At 35.7% G+C, this 24,224-nt stretch overlaps 2 protein-coding genes across 2 annotated transcripts in view; one reads left to right on the forward strand and one right to left on the reverse strand.

Moving 5' to 3' along the window:
- Window positions 1–24,224, forward strand: part of LOC127849305 (uncharacterized) — a 228,175-nt gene that overhangs the window by 157,931 nt on the left and 46,020 nt on the right. The gene's annotated exons all lie outside the window — the stretch shown is intronic.
- Window positions 7,887–24,224, reverse strand: part of LOC127847566 (inactive ubiquitin carboxyl-terminal hydrolase MINDY-4B-like) — a 50,739-nt gene continuing 34,401 nt past the window's right edge. Inside the window, exons 5-15 of the mRNA XM_052379576.1 lie at window positions 22,753–22,841; window positions 21,709–21,828; window positions 21,371–21,465; window positions 19,758–19,923; window positions 18,071–18,136; window positions 17,348–17,418; window positions 16,247–16,409; window positions 15,472–15,558; window positions 12,504–12,681; window positions 9,254–9,350; window positions 7,887–8,195 (exon numbers count right to left, since the gene is read on the reverse strand). Of these exons, the coding sequence (XP_052235536.1) occupies window positions 8,147–8,195; window positions 9,254–9,350; window positions 12,504–12,681; window positions 15,472–15,558; window positions 16,247–16,409; window positions 17,348–17,418; window positions 18,071–18,136; window positions 19,758–19,923; window positions 21,371–21,465; window positions 21,709–21,828; window positions 22,753–22,841 (1,181 nt within the window). The 3' untranslated portion in view covers window positions 7,887–8,146. The remainder of the gene's footprint in view (window positions 8,196–9,253; window positions 9,351–12,503; window positions 12,682–15,471; window positions 15,559–16,246; window positions 16,410–17,347; window positions 17,419–18,070; window positions 18,137–19,757; window positions 19,924–21,370; window positions 21,466–21,708; window positions 21,829–22,752; window positions 22,842–24,224) is intronic.

Genomic DNA, 24,224 nt, shown 5'->3' on the forward strand with positions numbered 1-24,224 from the left:
TCATGCTTGCTAAATATCTATTATACCCTTTAAAAGGTTTTCATAAAACTTGCTTAAAATGTTAAGGTTATTGAGACATTGTGTGCAACTCATGAGTCAGTCACACAGGGCAATGTTAAAGTCATAAAAATCAAGATTTAAAGGGACCTTTTCACAGATTTTGGCATGTATTGAAGTTTGCCATTCAATGCTTTATATTGATAAATGTAAACATGGATCTAAAAAGCTCCAGTAAAAAACCATCAACTGGGCTCGAACCACTGACCCCTGGAATAAAAGTCTTAACGCGAAGACCACTGTATCTCATTCGTGCTGATACAATGACATATTTTGTGACACTATGAGGTTTGCTTATAGAGTATAAAATACTATGAGGTTTGCTTATAGAGTATAAAATACATCTAACGACAACAACAAAACTCTCCAAATGATTCAATTGTTTCATGTTGCAACGCTTTATAAGTTTCAGGTTTTTAAATCATCAAAAGATGCCTATAATGGATATTTTAGAGCATGGTAAATGCTAAGTATTACCGTTTCCTCACAAATATGATAACTACAACTAAAATTTTCGAATCTGAAACATTTTTCAAAATTGTTGTCAACTTACCAAAACATGAAAAGGTCCCTTTAAGTCTTTATTTTTGTGCATGCCTCATATCTCTAATATCCATAAAATAATTTTTGAAGTTTGTTGCAAAAGACAGATTCCAGCAATCTAAATCTTTAGCATCATGTTGTATCTGATACAAGAGCAGGCATGGCTTCACCCAAACTAGAAATGACAACAAAATATTGTTTGGTGATTTATTAGTAACAAAACTTAAAATAGCAATTCCCATACCACAATAAGCAAAGTCTGTAACAATCAGTAACAATATACCAACAAGAGCTTGACACAGCAGGGGTGACCACTTCCCTGAGGCTTTTTTAATTTATAGGAAGAAGAAATAATAAATATAAAATACATTTAGAAAATAGGCACTTTACCCTAGAAATTTAACATTGATGCAACACTTAAAATATCATGAATATAGGTTGTTCTCGCCCAACAAATTTAAAAATAATGAATACGTCAACATTTTCTTTAATAAAACTTATATCTTAAAACAATAATATAATTCAAATTGGAATTAAACATTAAAGGGTGAGGTAAAACAAGGTTTTTATTTACATTGCAAAGTCCAATCCAATCAATTGTATACATAAACACAGTATTTAACAGAAGACCAAGACACATACAGGTTTATAATGTACATATATTTCAAACCCTTTTCCATCTCTAAAAAACAACAGTATAATGTTTGAACTTCTATTGTATTGTATAATTGCAGACAAAAACATTTCTAAAAACATCTCTTATTTCATAAGAGCAACATTTTGTGAAACTGGCCAATCTATCAAAGTAACTGATCAACCTGTTCATAAACCGTTGGCCAAAGTGTTATTTTGTTAAAAAAAATCCATCATTATTTTATTTAATATATTTTTTCTGAATTTGTTTCACATTAGTTAGTTGCTAAAACTAGTGCTTGCGGATTCTAAATTCTAAGTTCTAATTTGAAAAAGGGGCATAAATTTAGAAATTTCTTTATGTCGGATAATAAAAAAGTGCCCATGTACATTTTGATATCATAAGGAACAATGCTTTTATGTGAAAACATGTTGGAGTACTTTGTGCCACAAGTTTGTGTATCTGGATAGACATACAGACTTCAAAGGTGAATCGTGCCTTACACCCGCTTCTTTGTTGCAGGTGGTATAATCAATGGTCACCAAGCCAAACAACAAAACCTTATCAGATTTAGAATATTGCCTACATAATTAAATTCTGGCACCACTGACAAGTGTGCACATATAAGATATGAACCTCAGTCTGGTCAAACAGGTCTTAATGCATGAGCGTTCAATGTCGGCAAAGTTTTGCCAGTGCAGTTTGCACAGACTTATCATGGACAACACATTCCACTTTTATTGTTGATAAGTTTAAAGGAAGTCTCTTCTATGCAAAAATCCAGTTAACCCTTTCAGTGCGGGAACCGAATTTTGAAGGCCTTTGCAAACAGTTTGGATCCAGATGAGACGCCACAGAACATGGCGTCTCATCTGGATCCAAACTGTTTGCTATTCTGATAGTATATTTTGAAAAAAAAATCGAAGAAATGCTAATTGTAGAAATTCAGCAGACGACATTTTAGCAGACAATAAATTTCCCAGCATGCAAAGGGTTAAGTTCTGGCACCACTGACAAGTGTGCACATATAAGATATAAACCTTGGTCTGGTAAAACAGGTCTTAATGCATCATCGTTCAGTGTCGTAAAAGTTTTGCCAGTGCAGTTTGCACAGGCTTATCATGGGCAACACATTCCACTTTTATTGTTGATAAGTTTAAAGGAAGTCTCTTCTATGCAAAAATCCAGTTAACCCTTTCAGTGCCGGAACCGAATTTTGAAGGCCTTTGCAAACAGTTTGGATCAAGATGAGACGCCACAGAACGTGGCGTCTCATCTGGATCCAAACTGTTTGCTATTCTGATAGTATATTTTGAAAAAAAAATCGAAGAAATTCTAATTGTAGAAATTCAGCAGACGACATTTTAGCAGACGATAAATTTTCCAGCATGCAAAGGGTTAAGGTTGAAAGTATCATCCCTGATCTGGTATAACAATTTGCGATGATGCATTAAATCCTGGTTTTACAGAGAGGCTCACACGAGTGTCAAACAAAGAGCCAGCTTTCAGAACAGCCAGTTTTCAGAATGGCTAAACACACTGTGAATCAAATCTCTATGTATGGTGTTTGTACCAGATAAAACTTCAGAGCTAGCTTTCTATACATGTATCTAAAATTACATCAAATCAAACACACTTGTTTACAACAATACAAAAGCTTATAAATACTACTGATTATATATTCTCATATTTAATAAGTGACCCAGAGAAAAATGAAATTTTTCTGAAATAAACATCAACTTAATAGTTTTGCACCATCTAAGAACGCTATTTTAATGGTAAACAGAACATGCCAAATACATTCCCCACCCATCACTGTATTACTAGGACCTATCGGCTTATTTAAACAATTACAATACTTCACAAATACATGTTCAGCTGTAAAAGTATTTTAGAAGTTCATGAGGTCCATACAAGCCAGAAGCTGCAGTATGTGTGAACCCGGAGTGTGTCCCAAACCGTACTTATTAATAATTAATTATTACTTAATACTTTCACAAAAGTTGGGACATATTTTGAATTACAGCTGCAATTGCAGCTCTATTCTTCTTTTACTGAAAGATATTCAATATTAGTGTAGTCTTGTGGCGTGGGGGAAAACCGGGATACCCGGAGTAACATGATGGTCAAAATCATGCTAAAAAAATGGTGACCTGTCAACCAATCTCACATGCGCCCCTGAGGACTGGAAATTGAACCCAGGTTGCAATACATGTACCACTTAAAATCTTTTGTTGCAAAGAAGAACACTTGCATAGTGGTTTGAGATTAATATCTATCAGATCTCTGCTACTGTAAGTCATTATTATCACTGCTGATTAAACTTGCAAAAAATCAATGGCACAATGGTACATGTATATAAAGATAAATAATTAATCTTCTAAGTTAAAATATTAGAAATAAACTTAAACAATTCATTTGCCTCTATATCCTTTAGGCACCTGGTCGATTTTTTCAGCGAAACATTGTAGTGTATTGAAACGTATACAATTTACAACCGGGGCTTTTTTTAAAGGTATCACCTACAACGTTGTTAAACGTGCACATTTTTCACAATTTTCAATACTGTAACGGATTGTCGCGTTTTAAAAAAATACATTTTACGGTTCACAACAAAAATCGGGTCTAAAATACGTTTTTACCCATAACAGTTGTTTATCGTCAAACAATTATCCACTTATTAAAATACGTTATAATTTGTTTTAGAAAGTGATGCCCCATAGCGGTTTCTACCGTATTTTTACGCTTTTATACAACTGAAAAATGAAGTGCATGAGAATACTAATATATATTAGATGAAGACAAAAGAAGAACTGTAACATATTTTTACGAACTTTGTCAATAGCAAATAAACCTCTGTATAACATATAAAAACGTATTTTTTTTTAAATCGATACAGATCAATTAACAATATTACACATGATCTGTTGTATGATCTTTTTTGCCAAAACGTTGTCATATAAACAATAGAAATGCAGAACTTTCTTAAGTTTATACCACAAACATGACAGAAATCATTGTTTTCAAAATACCACTGGTTTGCTTTTTATACGCCCGTATAAAATACGGGACGTATTATGTGAAACCCCTTGGCGGGCGGCGGGCGGGCGGCGCGCGGAAGGCATCACTTTGTCCGGACTCTAATTCAAATTGTATTCATCCGATCTTCACCAAACTTGGTCAGCAGTTGCATCTAGTTGATATCTAGGCCAAGTTCGAATATGGGTCATGCCGGGTCAAAAACTAGGTCATAGGGTCAATAAGTGCATTTTCAAAGGGGCCACTTTGTCCGGACTCTATTTCAAATTGTATTCATCCGATCTTCACCAAACTTGGTCAGCAGTTGCATCTAGTTGATATATAGGCCAAGTTCGAATATGGGTCATGCCGGGTCAAAAACTAGGTCATAGGGTCAATTAGTGCATTTTCAACGGCGCCACTTTGTCCGGACTCTAATTCAAATTGTATTCATCCGATCTTCACCAAACTTGGTCAGTAGTTGCATCTAGTTGATATCTAGGTCAAGTCCGAATATGGGTCATGCTGGGTCAAAAACTAGGTCAAAGGGTCAATTAGTGCATTTTACTTTGTCCGGACTTTAATTCAAATTGTATAAATCTTATCTTCACCAAACTTGGTCAGTAGTTGCATCTAGTTGATATCTAGGCCAAGTTCGAATATGGGTCATGCCGGGTCAAAAAGAAGGTCAAGAGGTCACATAGTGCATTTCAAGCATTAAGCATGTTGTCGTCTCTCTAATTGAAGTAGTTTTCATCTGATCGGCACCAAATTTAGTCAGATGTTACATCTAAATGATATCTAGGTCAAGTTCAAATATGGGTCATGCCGGGTAAATATCTAAAGTCTCGAGGTCACTTAGTGCATTTCAAGCATTGAGCATGGTGTCTAAAACCTTCAAACGGGCATATCTTGTGACAGTTTGGCACTCTTGTTTAAGATGAATTTTGGGCATTTAAATACTTATTGATTTTAACTCTCAATTATTAACCATAAATGGTCGAAACTTTTTTTGACAAGTTTATCGCCAACAGACTGTATATTGAACATTCGAACGTTGAGTCTTATGTTTAGTGTGAGCGTTAGCTCACACTTATGTTACAGACCAAAGTTTGCAAATCAGTATGCGCGTAACTGCTTAACTACGCTATGGAAAGACAACCACTGTCTGTTTCAGTAAAACTAGCAGACGACAAATTTATGCTAGAAGTGTCTACTAGGAAAGATAACCACCACATCTGCCTGTTCACTGCAGTGGGTGTATATGACTAATAGTGTTTAACGGCTTGTAAGACGACATTGGCCAGTCAAGTATTTATCATTGAACTCTGTACATATTGGCTCCTTTTAGGGAAAACAGGGTTTAATGCATGTCAAATAAGATTAGCCTGTGCACACTGATTAGCCTGTGCAATGCGCACAAGCTAATGAAGGACGACATTTCTGATTGTATAATGTTTTTCGTTTAAAGAGTCTCTGGTACTGGGATGACAATTAATGCATATGCATTAAGCCCTGTTTTCCCAAAATGAAGCTTTAATTATATTTTTTATTAATGATTAAAAAAAAACACACCTGGACCTGTGCTTTATGACACACAATTTATAAATTTGAATGGGTTGTGTTCATTTAAAACTTGCAATATAAAAAGCTATTACATAATTTTTTTAACTGAGTTGCGTCTAAACTTATACCACAGCAAACACCAACAGCGCCTTCAGCGCTTTGATAATTTTTGTCTTTGATTAAGTTTCAGTTCATTTACAAACATTGATAATTGTATTTTTTAAGAAAAAAAGTTTCAGGGTTCCTACGCCTAATAAGGGTCAGGTTTTGAAACAACGAAATTTGTATGCGTTCAATAACGTTGTAGTCGTTCACTGTAAAAATCGCCCTGGTTTTGAGGAGAGAAAAAACGTGTACATTGTAATACGTTACAGGTGTGCAAAGAATATTAAAGATCAACAGTATTGTTATATAAATAAATATTCTTCTATTATTGCACATGTTATAAAGGTAACTATATAAAATAAACTCTTGATTAATAAGTAACAAATTAAAAATAAACTTTAAAAAATAACTACTTTCTCTTTAATCACATATTTTTAAATTAACACGTAACAGCCATACAACAATAACTATTCTTTTTGACTAAATAAATGTTATATAAAACAAAAAAACAAACATTGTATTTAAATTATTCATAATTTTAAATCACATACAAATTTACCGAACTCTTTTTTTACAGGACAGTGTATAAAAGTGTACATTATTAAATTATTTTTATTGCTTTGACATTTGTTACTTAACAACACAAAATAATATATTAGAATTTTAAAGTTGAACAGCAAAACATACCTTACTAAATATACAAAAACACAGAATTTGTTGTGATGGTCCACATCATTTCAAAATCAATATGGAAAAAAAATGTTCACACAGGAGTTCAACAGATTTCACATCAAATGCATTCATACATATAATTATAATTGGGCCATGTGAAAAGGGGGTTTAATGCATGTGCGTAAAGTGTTGTCCCAGATTAGCCTGTGGAGTCGGCACAGGCTAATCAGGGACAACACTTTCCACCTTAACTGGATTTTTGCTAAGAATAGACTTTCTTAAAACGAAAAATACCATAAAAGCGGAAAGTGTCATCCCTGATTAGCCTGTGCAGACTGCAAGGCTAATTTGGGACGACATTTAATGCACATGCATTAAGCCCCTTTTCACAGAGCAAAGCCCAATTATATATACCACCATTTGAATAGAACTCAAATCATAGTAATGTGCCAACCAAGAAGGCGAAGATTAACACCCAAATATCAGGGTGGGGCAACCTGCTCCTTTTGTGTTTGCCTCTTCTTCCCCCATTTCCCTGCTTAATGGTCAAGTTGAGGAAATATGTTGAGCTTAGTAGATTATCGTTTTTCACAGATTAATATTTTCACAAGTGAATATATTTATTTTCTATCATCACAGGTGAATACATATCAGTACTCTACCAACAACCAACACATATCCTCAGGAATCCTGTTTATTTAATGCCTTTTCAATTGCTTTTGTTACATTTTAAAATAATTTAATTGGAGTATTTTGCTTGAATAATGAGGTCATAAAACGAAGTCATTTCACAGTTAACACTTGAAAAGTATATAAGGACAATTATTATTGATACTTTTTTACACTGTGATTTTTCACTGTTTATTTCCCTATAAACCACAAAAAAGCTCTTAATTTAACTACGTTAAAGTGAATGTGCAAGAAAAATAAAAGGGTTAAAATAAATGCGTAAAAAAAAGCTTTGTTGCATTGCTGTACTCACCTAACTATAATGTGATTACATGATCACGACACACAAAATTTATTAATGCTAGTGTGGAGGCAATGTTGGAGACCCTTTTGAACTTTCTCCTTCTTTATGGTAAATGCATGTATTGATGTTGAATTATCATTTCTCTTGTGTTTGTGTCAGGCAGTCAGATACCAATTGTTACTTACTCTAATATATTATTATTTAAATTTGTTTTGAGTAATTTTTCAAAACCATGCAACTAGTTGCATGATTCACATCTCAAACCATTATGGATGATTCACAGCTCAAACCATTATACATGATTCACAGCTCAAACCATTAAACATGATTCAAAGTTCAAACCATTATACATACTTCACAGTTCAAACCAATATGGATGATTAGCAGCTCAAACCATTAAACATAATACACAGTTCAAACCATAAAACATGCTTCACAGCTCATACCAATATGCATGATTTTCAATTCAACTGTCTCTTCGACTACCAATACTATGTTGACTTGTTGCATTCAATGGTAAACTGGTTTTTAGGATGGATGGTAAACTGGTTTAGGCTGGTTCCCTGGTGCCTCCTCTTTCAAACAAATGGGTGCACTCCATTCCAGTCCACATTAGCACCGTACCATCTACAAATCAATATGAGTCTTGTTCTGAGAAAACTGGGCATAATTCATGTGCATTAAGTGTCATCCCAGATTAGCCTGTGCAGTCCGCACAGGCTAATCAGCGATGACACTCTCCGCCAAAATTGGATATTTGCTATAAAGAGACTTCATTTAAACAAAAAAAATATCATACAAGTAGAAAGTGTCGTCCCTGATTAGCCTGTGCAGACTGCACAGGCTAATCTGGGAGGACACTACGCACATGCATTATGCCCAGTTTTCTCAGAACACAACTCATATAAATGAAGCTTACTCTAGGAAAATGTGCGTAAAGTCTTGTTCCAGATTAGCCAATGCAGTCTGCACAGGACAACCCGGACAACAATAACTGCATTAAACAGATTCTTGCTAAGAAAAGACTTCCTTTAATCCTTTACCCCTTATATGATGGGTTTGTAGTCCCTTAGAAAATCTAACTAAATTAAAAACATTCTTTACTAGAATCAAGTTTTATCTTTACTAGAATCAAGTTTTAAAGGCTTCATTTCAACTTTAAAAAACTGATGATCACAAACAGCATAAAACCTGAACAGACTACAAGTTACTTGCAGGCTATTCTGGTTTTATGCTGGTTGAAAAATACAATTTTCACTTTTCTTCTGAGGGGGAAAGGGTGTCACAAAAAATACCATTACAAGCGGAAAGTGTTGGACCTGTGTTGACAGCACAGGCTAATCTGGGATGACACTTAACGCACATGAATTAACTCTTTCAGCGCGGGAACCGAATTTTGAAGGCCTTTGCAAACAGTTTGGATCCAGATGAGACGCCACAGAACGTGGCGTCTCATCTGGATCCAAACTGTTTGCTATTCTGATAGTATTCTTTGAAAAAAAAATCAAAGAAAATGCTAATTTTAGAAATTCAGCAGATGACATTTTAGCAGACGACAAATTTCCCAGCATGCAAAGGGTTAATGCTGCTGAAAAGTATGCTGACTACAATGGGGATGATTGATGAAGAGAAACATAATTAAAACAAAATATATGAACAACTGAAAATAAGAAATAATCAATTACTTGGTTAAAATGCAACGCTCCAAAGGTGGTATTTTCTCTTCCTCAATTTTTCGAGCTACAGCAGTCTTCACGCGAAATCTTCTATTGTATCTGGTGTCTGAAATCCAAAAACATTCTTGGGCACATATTCACAAATATTGTAAAATAAGTCGGAATTTAAATAAAGTAGTACGTAATGAAGTTAAATAATTATGAGATAAAATATGTATGTTAATTTCGACAATTTTTTTTAATTTAAAGGTTATGTAATAACCATTTCACAAAACAAATTGTGTGATAAATGATGTTTATTATAAGATTTATATATACTGTACATGCAACAGTCAGTGAGAATTAAATTAAATTAATTAATTTGAGAAATAGAACCCAAGTTTTCTTAAAGGTTTTGCAGTGTTCAGTTATCTTGGCGGACCCAACATAAATAAGTAAAGCATCAAGGTTGTCATAATTGAGGCATCAACATTAATGATATTTAATTATAAAACAGAATACATGTAGCTGGATGCATTAATTTCAAGCATAAATAATTCTTTAAATTTGCATATATGCTGAAATGTGTGTGTTTTCTAAAGAAAAGAAACACATGCCATTGATTCTTCAAGTCTGCACAGGCTTATCAGGGACAACATTTTCCGCTTTAATAGAATTTTTTGTTTAAAGGAAGTCTCTTCTTAGCGACTACAACGACAGTTTAGGCAGAAAGTGTTGTCCCTGATTAGCCTGTGCTGCAAATCTTGGACGACACTTTATGCACATTCACTGTTTTCCCAGAGCAAGGGGTCAAATATTTCCTGGTATACATCACATCAGGATACCTATTCATCAGGATACCATTTCATCAGGATACATGTTTATCAGGATACCTATTCATCAGAATACCTATTTATCAGGATATATATTCATCAGGATACTTATTCATCAGGATACCAATTCCTCCCATACCTATTCATCAGGATACCTATTCATCAAGATACAAATTCATCAGGATAGATATTTATCAGGATACCAATTCATCAGGATACCTATTCATCAGGATTCATCAGGATACCAATTCATCAGGATACCTATTTATCAGGATACCTATCCATTGTTGTGAAAGTAATTATAACACAACCAACATTGTGCAACTACAAAACCTGACAATGTGTGATAACAATACGAACAATGAACAACATATTTTACCATATCTCTAACTGTAAGTTTGATTTCTATCTGAAAATAGACTAAGAATATCCTTAAAATGTTTACTTCATGCTTTTTGTTCACACAACGACAAATAATGCACTTGAAGCAAAATGACTGCGCTGCAACATTACACCAAAATTAATGTGGAATACAATTGTTACTAATATAAGTGCGAGTGTTTTTTTCACATATCTTTTATTAAGTGTATTAATGGGCTTCAGAACTTTTGTAAATAAGACAACTCATTTTAATTAAAAAGAATGTCCATGTACCGGTAGGTCTATGGCATGTTTCTTATAGCGCAAACATTTCACTTTAACATTTCAATAGATGCAAATCAATTTAAGGACACATACAAACATAACATGACAATTGTTTGATTTAATCCAAATTGTGCCATGATTTTTTTTCCGATCTGAACACAAATTAAGAGGACTGCTAAATTAATGGATAAAAATAAATGTGTCTTTTACAAAAATAAAAATGTGGCTTACAAAACAAGCACTTAATATAAAATAAAAATCTTTGTAATATCCTTAAAAGAGGCTTGTTCACAAAATGACAAAACAAAAGTAAAGTATTGAAACGAGCGTATTATCACAAATGCATAAAAATAGTAAATATAGTGTTTCTTTTATTATATACACCAATAAAAACAAATATTCATTTGAACTTGTTACACGCTAAATCAATAATGTGCATATATTTTACTAACGAAAGTAATAAACAACACAGTAAAGTTCAAAAGCCTGAAAGCACAATAGTTGCGTATTAGATTATTCCAAATTAAATAGGTTTGTTTTTTATAAACATATTTACTGCTATTTTCCACAACTATGAAAATATGTGAACAATTCCCTTTAAGCATCCACACACGACTATAAATGTGTCTTAACACACACTGATGCCTCCACATTTCGGTTTTGTCTTAAACTCAACTTATGTCGGAAAAAAAACTGAACAAAAGTATGGAAATGCACAGGTTTACGTGCTTGTTAATATGTTTGTACAGTTTTATCTCTCTCGGAGCAATACTGTTAAAGTGACGTCCAACACAAGTTAAAAAAGTATTATTTTGAATAAACAGGGGAACAACTCTGCATGCGTAGAAAATATAAAAATTTAAATATGGAGGGTTGCAATTTCACATGCTGGTTATTTAAGTTTTAGCCTTCTAGCACAAATACTTTTTGATTTACACCTGACATCAGTTAAAAAACAATTCCATATAATAAGAGCAATAACTCTGCTAATGTCAAACATATGCAAAACAAACGATAAAGGTGGTCAAAGACGGACTAACAAGGGCGAATCTACCTCCCCCTTATAGTTAAGTTAAGGCATTTCTTAAGCATTTCATGGTTAACCTTTACCACACGCTGACTGTTAAAACTCCAGTTTCCATTCTGCACCACAAAGTGAGTTTATGTTATTAACTCATTTATGCCTAGCATCTATAAAAAATGCCTTGGCAAACAGCGTAGACACTGATGAGACGCCGCATGATGCGGTGTCTCATCAGGGTCTGCGCTGTTTGCTTACAGGAATTTCTGTAAGAATTATTATAAATATAGAAATAAATATACTAGACATCCCTAATTTTGGAAATAAATGGATCCAATTTCGAAGGATGGGAGAGTCCACTAGGCATAAATGGGTAAAATGCACACATCATTCTGCTGTTTTGTCTGAAACAGTGAGCTAGTTACATACGTCCCCAGTCCTCGTCAGGATTTTTCTCGTGTTTGTCTTTTGGTAGGCGTAGTGTCTCTATGCAATATGCATAACACGCATACACAATAGACATTGACGTTGAGCAAATCATAAAAAAATGACTGTACTTAATTTTGAAATCTGATAAGGGTAGACGTTACACTGAATTGTTATTTATTTTTTATTGCCTTTTTATCTTCGATTATATGCTAATTATTTAAACATACAATTTAATTTATGAGTTCCTTTTAGGGCATAGTCACTGTTTCAAAAATAATATGGAAAAACTGTTTAAATTTATGAATAAAGTGCAATAAGATCCTTATTTTTAGAAATGTTGTTTATCATTTACCTATATTTATCACAGTGTATGTATTTTGTAGAAGACCAGTGTAGTAATACAAGGTGAAGTGATGCTCCACCCTCCAGTCAGACACAAGGTCATGGTTGTTGCTAAAAAGTAGTCCCCACTGATTGTTTACCAATGTCAGCCATATTGGACTCTTAGGCGTTTTCAACATACTGCCAATCTGCAAAAAAAGGACTGCTACAGTCGGTAAGTTAGCAAGTGATAATTCATTTTTAAAACATGCTCAAGTTTTACATATGCATTTACACGTGGCAAAATAGCTTATATTTGTTAGCATAAAATTGGTAGATTTCTGATTTTGGCAAAATAAATCTTAATAATTTGCCTTGTTCAATGTCCAATGTGTTTGACTTTTACGTCCACAATAAATAGTGTTTTAGAGTGGGAGTCACTTGTTAGAAGTGGGCCCTATTTATCATTTGCCAATCAAATAGTCCATGGATATGAGTGATAGTATAAAGCCCTATTCATTACATACCAATTAAATAGTCCAAACATATAAAGTGATACTCAACAGAATAGCGCATTATGCTGTATACAGATTTCATTAAATAAAGATACAAATATATTAAAACATCCACACATTATCATGTAGAATTTGAGTTGCAAAATAATGTCATCATTCAAAGTGAAAAAGTCAGAATAAAATGACTTCATTTGAAAAAAGTAGAAAACAAGAGGGCCTGAAAGGCCGAAAGTTGCTCACTTGAGATAACAAGATATTATTGAGACAAATCTTCTGACCAAGTGTCATGAAGATCGGAAAATAAATGTGGCCTCTAGAGTGTTAACAAGGTTTTACTATAGCCATATAAGGAAAAATGCCCCGCCCCCTGGCAGCCATGTTTTTCAACCAACCGGCATCATTTTTAAACACTTCCAAGATATTATCAGGATAAATCTTCTGACCAAGTTTCATGAAGATTGGACAGTAAATGTGGCCTCTAGAGTGTTAACAAGATTACTATAGCCATATAAGGAAAATGCCCCGCCCCTTGGAAGCCATGTTTTTCAAGCAAACATAATTATTTTCGAACTCATCCAAGCTATCATTGACACCAATCTTCTCATCCAAGATATCATTTTTATTTAATATAAGATATCATTTTGACAAATCTTTTGACCAAGTTTCATGATAATCGGAACATAAATGTGACCTCTAGAGTGTTAACAAGGTTTTACATGTACTACAGCCATATAAGGAAAAATGCCCTGCCCCCGTGGTGGCCATGTTTTCTAAGCAAACGTAACCATTTTCTAACTCATCCAAGATATCAATAAGACAAATCTTCTGACCATATTTCATGAAGATTGGACTATAAATGTGGCCTCTAGAGTGTTAACAAGATTTTACAATAGCCTTATATAGCCATATAAGGAAACATGCCCCGCCCCTTGGCAGCCATGCTTTTTAAGCAAATGTAACAATTTTCGAACTCATACAAGATATCAATAAGACAAATCTTCTGACCATTTTTCATGAAGATTGGAAATAAATGTGGCCTCTAGAGTGTTAACAAGGTTTTACAAAAGCCATATATAGCTTTATAAGGAAAAATACCCCACCCCCTGGTGGCCATGTTTTTAAAGAAACCAAAACCATTTTCAAACTCATCCAAGATATGATTGGGAAAAATCTTCTGACCAAGTTTCATGAAGATTGGAAAATAAATGTGGCCTCTAGAGTGTTAACAAGGTTTTACTATAGCCATTTAAGGAAAAATGCCCCGCACCTTGGCGACCATGTTTTTTAACCAAAGGGCATCATTTTTTACCTCTTCCAAGATATTATTGGGATGAATGTTCTGATCAAGTTTCATGAAGATTAGACAATAAATGTGGCCTCTAGAGTGTTAACAAGATTTTACTATAGCCATATATAGCCATATAAGTAAAAATGCTCCGCTCCTTGGCATCCATGTTTTTCAAGCAAAGGTTACCATTTTTGAACTTATCCAAGATATCATTGGGACAAATCTTCTGAGCAAGTTTCATGAAGATTGGAAAATAAATGTGGCCTCAAGAGTTTTAACAATGTTTTACTATAGCCATATAAGGAAAAATGCCCCGCCCCCTGGCGGCCATGTTTTGCAACCAACCGGCATCATTTTGTTCGAACTCGTCCAAGATATTACTCGGATGAATCTTCTGACCAAGTTTCATGAAGGTCAGACAATATTTATGTGGCCTCTAGAGTGTTAACAAGATTTTACTAAACCCATATATAGCCATATAAGGAAAAATGCCCCGCCCCTTGGCAGCCATATTTTTCAAGCAAACGTAATCACTTTCAAACTTATGCAAGATATTATTGAGACCAATCTTCTGAGCAAGTTCCATGAAGATTGGAAAATAAATGTGGCCTCTAGAGTGTTAACGAGGTTTTACTATAGCCATATAAGGAAAAATGCCACGCCCCCTGGCGGCCATGTTTTGCAACCAACCGGCATCATTTTGTTCGAACTCGTCCAAGATATTACTCAGATGAATCTTCTGACCAAGTTTCATGAAGGTCAGATTATATTTATGTGGCCTCTAGAGTGTTAACAAGATTTTACTATAGCCATATATAGCCATACAAGGAAAAATGCCCCGCCCCTTGGCCGCCATGTTTTTCAAGCAAACGTAATCACTTTCAAACTTATCCAAGATATCATTGAGACCAATCTTCTGACCAGATTTCATGAAGATTGGAAAAAAAATGTGGCCTCTAGAGAGTTAACAAGGCAAATGTTGACGGCACACGATGCACGATGGACCACGCATGACGGACAAAAGGCGATCACAAAAGCTCACCATGAGCACATTGTGCTCAGGTGAGCTAAAAAGACATTCTATAAAAGAATGAAAAGTAGGAAAAAGTGGGAACAGTTGACAGCATGGAACATTGTCAGTTAAACTGACTTATGAAAGGCATTTTCCTTAAACACATATCTGTGATTCCACCCACCTCTGTCCGCTCATCATCATCCTCATTCTTGTCAAAGAACAGCATGCCAATTTGACTCCTCTCCTTCAAGCCAGGCAGGGGGTGGGGCTGCAAATGTAAGCCACTCGATATGTGGGTAAAGTGTCGTCACTAATCAGAACAAGCAGTCCACATAAGTTAATCAGGGATGACACCTTCTGCTTTTAAGTGTTTTTGCTTTACAGGTCCCTTCTAAACAAAAAAACTTGTGTAGTTGGAAAGTGTTGTCCCTGATTAGCCTGTGTGGACGGCACTGGCTTATCTGGGATGACACATAACGCATATGCATTAACCCTTTGAACGCTGGAACCGGATTTTGAAGGCCTTTGCAAACAGGTTGGATCCAGATGAGACGCCACAGAACGTGGCATCTCATCAGGATCCAAACTGTTCGCTATTCTGATTTATTTTTTTTGAAAAGAAATCGAAGAAAATGCTTATTTTAAATTTTAGCAGACAACATTTTAGCAGACGACAAATTTCCCAGCATGCAAAGGGTTAAGCCCCGTTTTTGCAGACCATGGCTCAAATGAGGATACCTTTTGCTTCCATCTGCTGATCTGCTTAGTGGAAAAGCTATGAATAAACAAAGCTCATTCAGAAAAATGACAGACATTACAAGTGGCCTATGTATTGAGTTTTTAAATATGGTTTAAAACTATAAAAGAAACTATGAACGAATCCTAAAGATTTGTATTGTTAAAACATTCCAGTGCCATTTTGATTTAAAGTTTTCACTTAATGAAGCATGCCTTACCAGTAAATGACCGTCCTTATCATAGATAATGTTGCCGTTGTGGTAGTACTGGGTGGCGCGGCCTGTCAACAGCAGGTTAATGAGTGCAGGCACACAATCCTCGTTGTCGGCTAGCAGACGTACCTTGTCTGGGTTCTCATGAATACCCATGTCCTCATATATCCTGCAGTTATAGTAAAACTGTTAACACATGTTATATAAATGGGCCTCGTTCTGGGAACACCAGGCTTCATGAATGTTCCTAAAGTGTCATCCCAGATTAGCCTGTGCACACTGCACAGGCTTATCAGGGAGGGCATTTTCAATTTTAATGGAATATTTCTTCTACAGGAGGTCTCTTCTAATACAAAATTCAGTGAAGGCAGAACAGAAACCAGTGAAGGCAGAACAGGAACCAGTGAAGGCAGAACAGGAACCAGTGAAGGCAGAACAGGAACCAGTGAAGGCAGAACAGGAACCAGTGAAGGCAGAACAGAAACCAGTGAAGGCAGAACAGGAACCAGTGAAGGCAGAACAGGAACCAGTGAAGGCAGAACAGGAACCAGTGAAGGCAGAACAGGAACCAGTGAAGGCAGAACAGGAACCAGTGAAGGCAGAACAGGAACCAGTGAAGGCAGAACAGGAACTTCGTCCAATAAGTGTGTGAAAGACACACAGATGGACGGATCAAAAGAATTTAAGACAAACAATGAACAAATAGCATCCGTGGTGAATCAAGAATATCCCATCTACTTTCTTTTGTGGTATTAAAAGAATACAGGGTTAGTATTTAATACAGATTGTTTATTTCGCAAGGCTTAGCAAACCTAAACCACCAGCCTTTTCATGTTTTCATAAACTTATCTGTGTTTAAAATGTACTTAATATTCTATGATCCATCATTTACTGAAAAAGATAAGGTCCTTTCCTTGCAAACAAAGAAACGAAAACGGCTGAAGGTGCTTGAATATTAAAACATCAAAAGACGTCGAGAGAACAACATAATGATGTCATTGTTCTTCCCTTAACAACCATTTCCATGCTATGCTTAAATCAAGCTAAGTTTAAACAGCGGAAGTTTCATTGCAATGCAGTGACACTTCATTCACACAGTGCCCTTACTTTGGTATGGTCCTTGATAGGATGATGCTGTAGAGGAGTGTGATGCAGCCATTGGAGTTTTCATGCTCAAACTAAAAATCAGAAGAGAAACAGTAATTGGAACAGCAAAATACCTTAAGAGTCCAGAAACTAACAATAATAACTGTAAGTAAGTTACGATCTGTAATTCATTAGCTTTGATTTTTTAGAGTCGTTACTCAATTATGACAGTTAATTAAAACTGTCTCAGGTCGGATGGAAATTTCACCTGTTCACTATGATTGCAAACTGACCTGGGTAGTGGTGGATTCAAATTATTTTGAATCGCCTCTGAGAAAGCATGTCTTAATGCATGTATGTAAAGTGTTGTCCTAGATTAGCCTGTGCAGTCTGCACAGGCTAATAAAGGACTACACTTTCCGCTGTTACGGTATTTCTTTTATAAAGGCAGTCTCTTCTTAGCAAAAATCCAGTTTAGGTGGAAAGTGTTGTCCCTGATTAGCCTCTGCAGACAACGAACATGCATTAAATCCCTTTTTCCAAGAGCAAATCAATCAAAGTGAATACTGAGACAGTTAATGAGTTCCTTATGTGACTGAGTTGTCTCTGAGTGAATACTGAGACAGTTTATGAGTTCCTTACGTGACAGAGTTGTCTCTGAGTGAATACTGAGACAGTTTATGAGTTCTTTATGTGACTGAGTTGTCTCTGAGTGAATACTGAGACAGTTTATGAGTTCCTTACGTGACTGAGGTGTCTCTTCACAAACATCTCCAGGTCCACATACTTCTTGAACTCATACAGGTTAATCTGTGGAAACAAATGATGGAGACCATGGTATGGATTAGGATATTATATCAAACCTCAAAATCACATACAAGTGTAGAAACAAAATTGAGGAATGAAAACCTTCATAAGCACAGGGAAAATTAGGAGGCACCCAAGCAAAAAGTTGGAAACATTTGTAAAGCTACTAAGACTTATGCTTTAACGCTTAATTTTATGCTTATTAATATGCTAAAAATTGTATTCTTGTTCAACTATCATTAGTAACGCTCATTGGGTAATTGTCGACCTGAAATGGCTTGAAGTCACCAGGGGTGACTAGAAGCCGATTCAAGTCACCCTGGGGTGACTTCATGCCGACGCTAGTCACCTCAAGGTGAATAGAATCGGCTATTTGTCACCCCAGAGTGACATGAATTGGCTTGAAGTCACCCTAGGGTGACAAGAATCGGCTTCTAGTCACCCCTGGGTGACTTGTGGGCCATTTTATGTCGACAAAGAACCAATGAGCCATTGTGACATATAACATTTCTGTGAGCCCACTCAAGCTTAAGTTTCACTATGGGACCTACTATTTCTGTATAACCAAAAAGGGCTAAGCAGCGCTGTTAGAAATACCATTTGCATTTCTGTGAAACCATACAAGGTCACCACGGTCACACAGCACTATTAGACATACAATTTCTGTGAGACCATACAAAGTTAAAATACACAATAAGGTATACCATTTCTGTAAGACCACTAAGAACTAGAGCTTTGTCACAGACGTGACCTATACCCCCACATGATGCATTGACACAGACTATTTTGCATGCTGTCTTCACAAAACAAGAGAATCTAATTTATGGCGATTTTTAAGAATTATTATGCCATTATCATTTATGGCCATTTTTGACCTTTGAACTCAAAGTGTGACCTTGACATTGGAGATATTGACGTAATTCTTTCGTGCGACACACCGTCCAATGATGGTGAACAAATAATTTTAAAATCTCACAATGAACGACATAGTTATGGCTCGGACATGCTCATTTATGGCAATTTTTGACCTTTGAACTCAGTGTGACCTTGACATTGCAGATAAGGACGTAATTCTTTCGCGCAACACACCGTCCCATGATGATGAACAAATGTGCCAAATGATTTGAAAATCCCACAATGAACGACATAGTTATGGCCCGGACAAGCTCATTTATTGCCATTTTTTACCTTTGAACTCAAAGTGTGACCTTGACCTTGGAGATATCGACGTAATTATTTCGCGCAACACACTGTCCAATGATGGTGTACAAATGTGCCAAATGATTTTAAAATCTCACAATGAACGACATAGTTATGGCCCAGACAAGCTCATTTATGGCCATTTTTACAAGGTTACAGAACACAATAAAGCATATTATTTCTGTGAAACTGAACAAGGTTACACAGTACTATATGACATATCATTTCGGTGAGACTATACAAGGTTACACAATACTGATAGACATACCATTTCTGGGTTTGGCAAACCATTTTAGTGAGCTCATACAAGGTTGAACAGCACTATAACTAATACCATTGCTTGAGACCATACAAGAGTACACCACACCATACTTCATACCATTTTTGTGAGCTCTGTCATGGCAACAGAGCACTATAAACATACCATTTCTGTAAGCCCATCTTTACGGTAGGTGTAATCTGTGTCAAAAAAGGCGGAGTCTTGCAGCAGACACAGGCTGCACCTAGACTGGCAACCAGCCTGCCACAGTATCTCACAGATGGCAGAACACAGCGCTTTACGGCGCTCAAAATCTGATGGCTTTAAGGCACTACAAAAGGGGCAGATTTTACTTAAATATTGTTCAAGAAGAAGGAAAGGGGATAATGGCTATACGCTATCATCATAAAACCAGAATAGCCTGTGAGCCACTAGCAGTCTGTTCAGGTTTTATGATGATTGCTGCTTATCAGTATCTTATGGTTGGAAATGAAGACTTTAAAAATTGAATGTATTTTGAAAGGTTTGTAATTGAATTGGATGTTGTAAGGGACTGCACATTTGTCAAAGTGCGTATCTGAATGGTTATTGATTTAACATTTTCTGAGAAGAGAGTTTCACAAACACATATTTAGTACAGTGAATATTGACTATGTAATGAAGTATGCAAATGCAATTTGAAAACAATGAAGATAATTAAATACCATACACTCTTTTGGAAATACTAAGCAAAATTTTAAAAGACACATTTAAAAACATAATGTTTACCCCAATTTGTGTGATTGTATTTCCTTCTTTACTAAATTATCAACAACAAGAGGGCTAAATTTGCTCACATGAGACCCCAAGAAAATAATCTGTTCTGAGAAGGTTAAATGACAATTCTTAAATGGGTAAAAGAGGTATGCACCAAAAACGGAAAAAGGCCAAACATTTTACCTTTAAATATGACCTTGAGCAAGAGGAAATTACTCATGCCGTAAAAACATAGTAATCCATTTATGGTCTTGGGAAAAGTATTGTCAAGATAAACTTTCTGACACCAAATTTCATAAAGAAATTAGTCATAAACAATGCAGATGAAGTGGGAACAAGTTTTTTCTAATTATTGACCTGGCGACCTAGTTTTTTTTTAAGCTTAGGAGCCAGTTTCTAATTCAGCATAGAAAATGTCAAGATAAACATTCTGACCAAATTTCATTAAGATAAAGATTTTATTGAGATTAAGTCATAAATCTCTCTCAAGTGGTAACAAGGTTTTTCTAGGTCCTGGTGACCTAGTTTTTCTACACATGTGATCCAGATTGGAAATGCGCCTAGATATTGTCCAGATAAACATTTTGACCACCTTTCATAAAGTTAAGATGAAAAATGTGGCCTCTAAAGTGGTAACAAGCTATAAGTGTACAACACACATTGCAAATCGCAGGACAATTGCTCGGCTGCGGGTGCAGTTTTGAATAAATGAAAGCTTGACAGAATATTTTTGTTTTTTTGTTTGTTTTAGAGGTCACAGTGACCTTGGCCTTTGACCTAGTGACCCCAAAATGGGTTTGGCGTGTAGAACTCATCAAGGTGCATCTACATATGAAGTTTAAAAAGTGTAGGTTGAAGCACTTTCATTTTAGAGCCAATGTTCAAAACCTTTACAAACCTTGACACGGACGGCGGACACGACGAGCTGGCTTTGACAATACCTCGGGTTTTCTCCGAAAACAGCCGAGCTAAAAATCAAGAAAACGTAACAGTTTCTGGCCCAGCCCTTGCTCAATACCTACTTTCTGGTGGCTAGACTAGAGGCGTACTGGCGTCCAAAAAGCAGGTGCTTTAGAAGGTAACCTTGGAAACACAGGATAAACGCTCTGGCACCATTCTGTAAGAATTTGCTGTCATGTTGAAAGGTATTATACTGAATTTAATGCTTCCTGTTTCAATAAACATTTCAAAATATGTCAATCATGTTTAAATATTTTAAGGTAAGTGATTCAACATTTTGATACAAAAGTTGCAAAAACTACAAACAAGTCAAAATGAGTATCTGAGTCTTAAAGGTTGAATCATAGGACAGGACAATCTTCACATGTGGAGGGCATGAAAAGCACAAAGATGTACTCACCCTGTGTGTTTGAAGACCGAAAGGGTATTTAGTGGACTCATCCTGGAAGATCAGGGCAGCCTTGCGCCAGTCACGGCTGAATGAGTGGATGGTGCTTCCCAGCGTTATCTTGCGTAGTGCCTAATGAGGAAAATTAGTGCCTTCAAGTAAATTTTTCAAATATTTGAAAAATATCCTTCTTCACGAAAAATATAGTGCAATTATCAAATGATAAACACAAATGAACACTTTTTAAAACCTTCAGAATATGTTTAGAAAAATCATTTTTTAAATATGTGTTATTGCTTTAATCATATCTGCAAATATTTGCCATTTAAGACTTTGATAGGTTTTATTTTGATAACTCTCAGTATTTCTTATAATTTAAAGGTTTCCAATCAGATATGATGGTGTATTGAAACATCATTACAGAGCTTTAATGTGTTTTTTAACTTTTTTTCTTACAATAGGACAAGAATGAACTATAAATGTAGTTGAGCAGTAGATATTGCAAAATTGGTTTACTGAATACATAAAGGAAACTCTTTTTTCTTAAAGTCAACAATACTATGTCTGTTAGTGTTTTTAGTATAACAAATCTGTTGGTAAATACATATTCAGACATCTGATGAAAAAAATAAATGTTGTATTTTTTATTTTATTTTTATTCCCTCCTCCTATGGCCTACCTCAACCTAAAATTATTGTAAACAAAAAAAAACAAATGAATGGCCTTATTCACTATATAATTCTATATAAATCATGGGACCCTGGAACATGGCCATATATGAGCCTAAGGGCATGAGTTGAACGAACTAGTTAAGCACCGCCAGAAAATCTTACACACAAGATATTTAAGCCCTTACCCTTGTGGTTTTAGAGGTATTTGATTTTTTCTTTGAAAAACAAATTGTTCAAAGGTTAATAAAGATAGAAAAAAATAAACAGACGGACCTAGTGCACCTAATGCACTGATGGATGACGGACACAATGGCATCCTAAAAGCTCCCCATGAGTACTATGAACTCTAGGGAGCTAAAATGAAGAAGTTTGTCATGTGACGTACTATTGCTGTTTCCTTGGTGATGGGAGTTCCACCAATCATTGACCTTGCCCGCGCAGACTTGGTTGGCACATTGGGTATAATGACAGTGTCTGAAAGAAGGTTTTGGCCAAATTCTATTGCAATATTGAAAATCATTCAAACAAATGCTGAGAGCATAGAAAGTATGTTGGTGAGAAAGAGAAACAAGGTATACAAAAACTACAAGACAAACTTCTTTGTTTTAAGCAATTTAATTTCTGTATTGCCATCTTCTGTATGCCGAATCAAACAACTTATTTATATTATCACTTTTTTTCATATCTCGGAAGATAATAATAACAAGGGATGTTTGTAAAACATGCATGCTCCCCATATGGGCTCTCCATTGTAGTGACAGCCATTGTGTGAATATGTTTTTTGTCACTGTGACCTTGACCTTTGACCTAGTGACCTGAAAATCAATAGAGGTCATCTGCCAGTCATGATCAATGTACCTTTGAAGTTTCATGATCCTAGCCATAAGCGTTCTTCAGTTATCATCCGGAAACCATTTTACTATTTCGGGTCACTGTGACCTAGACCTTTGACCTAGTGACCTGAAAATCAATAGGGGTCATCTGCGAGTCATGATCAATCTACCTATCAAGTTTCATGATCCTAGGAATAAGCGTTCTTCAGTTATCATCCGGAAACCATTTTACTATTTTGGGTCACCGTGAACTTGACCTTTGACCTAGTGACCTGAAAATCAATAGGGGTCATATGCGAGTCATGATCAATGTACCTATGAAGTTTCATGATCGTAGCCATTAGCATTCTTGAGTTATCATCCGGAAACCATTTTACTATTTCGGGTCACCGTGACCTTGACCTTTGATATAGTGATCTGAATATCAATAGGTCAACTGCGAGTCATGATCAATCTACCTATCAAGTTTCATGATCCTAGGCATAAGCGTTCTTGAGTTATCATCCGGAAACCATTTTACTATTTCGGGTCACCGTGACCTTGACCTTTGACCTTTGACCTAGTGACCTGAAAATCAACAGGGGTCATCTGCGAGTCATGATCTATGTTCCTATGAAGTTTCATGATCCTAGGCATAAGCGTTCTTGAGTTATCATCCGGAAACCATTCTACTATTTTGGGTCACCGTGACCTTTGACCTTTGACCTGAAAATCAATAGGGGTCATCTGCGAGTCATGATCAATGTTCCTATGAAGTTTCATGATCCTAGGCATAAGCGTTCTTGAGTTATCATCCGGAAACCATATTACTATTTCAGGTCACCATGACCTTGACCTTTGACCTAGTGACCTGAAAATCAATAGGGGTCATCTGCCAGCCATTATGAATCTACCTATCAAGTTTCATGATCCTAGGCATAAGCGTTCTTGAGTTATCATCCGGAAACCATTTTACTATTTCGGGTCACTGTGACCTTGACCTTTGACCAAGTGACCTGTAAATCAATAGGGGTCATCTGCAAGT

This window comes from Dreissena polymorpha, chromosome 10 (assembly GCF_020536995.1).
Source record: "Dreissena polymorpha isolate Duluth1 chromosome 10, UMN_Dpol_1.0, whole genome shotgun sequence".
Taxonomy (NCBI): domain Eukaryota; kingdom Metazoa; phylum Mollusca; class Bivalvia; order Myida; family Dreissenidae; genus Dreissena; species Dreissena polymorpha.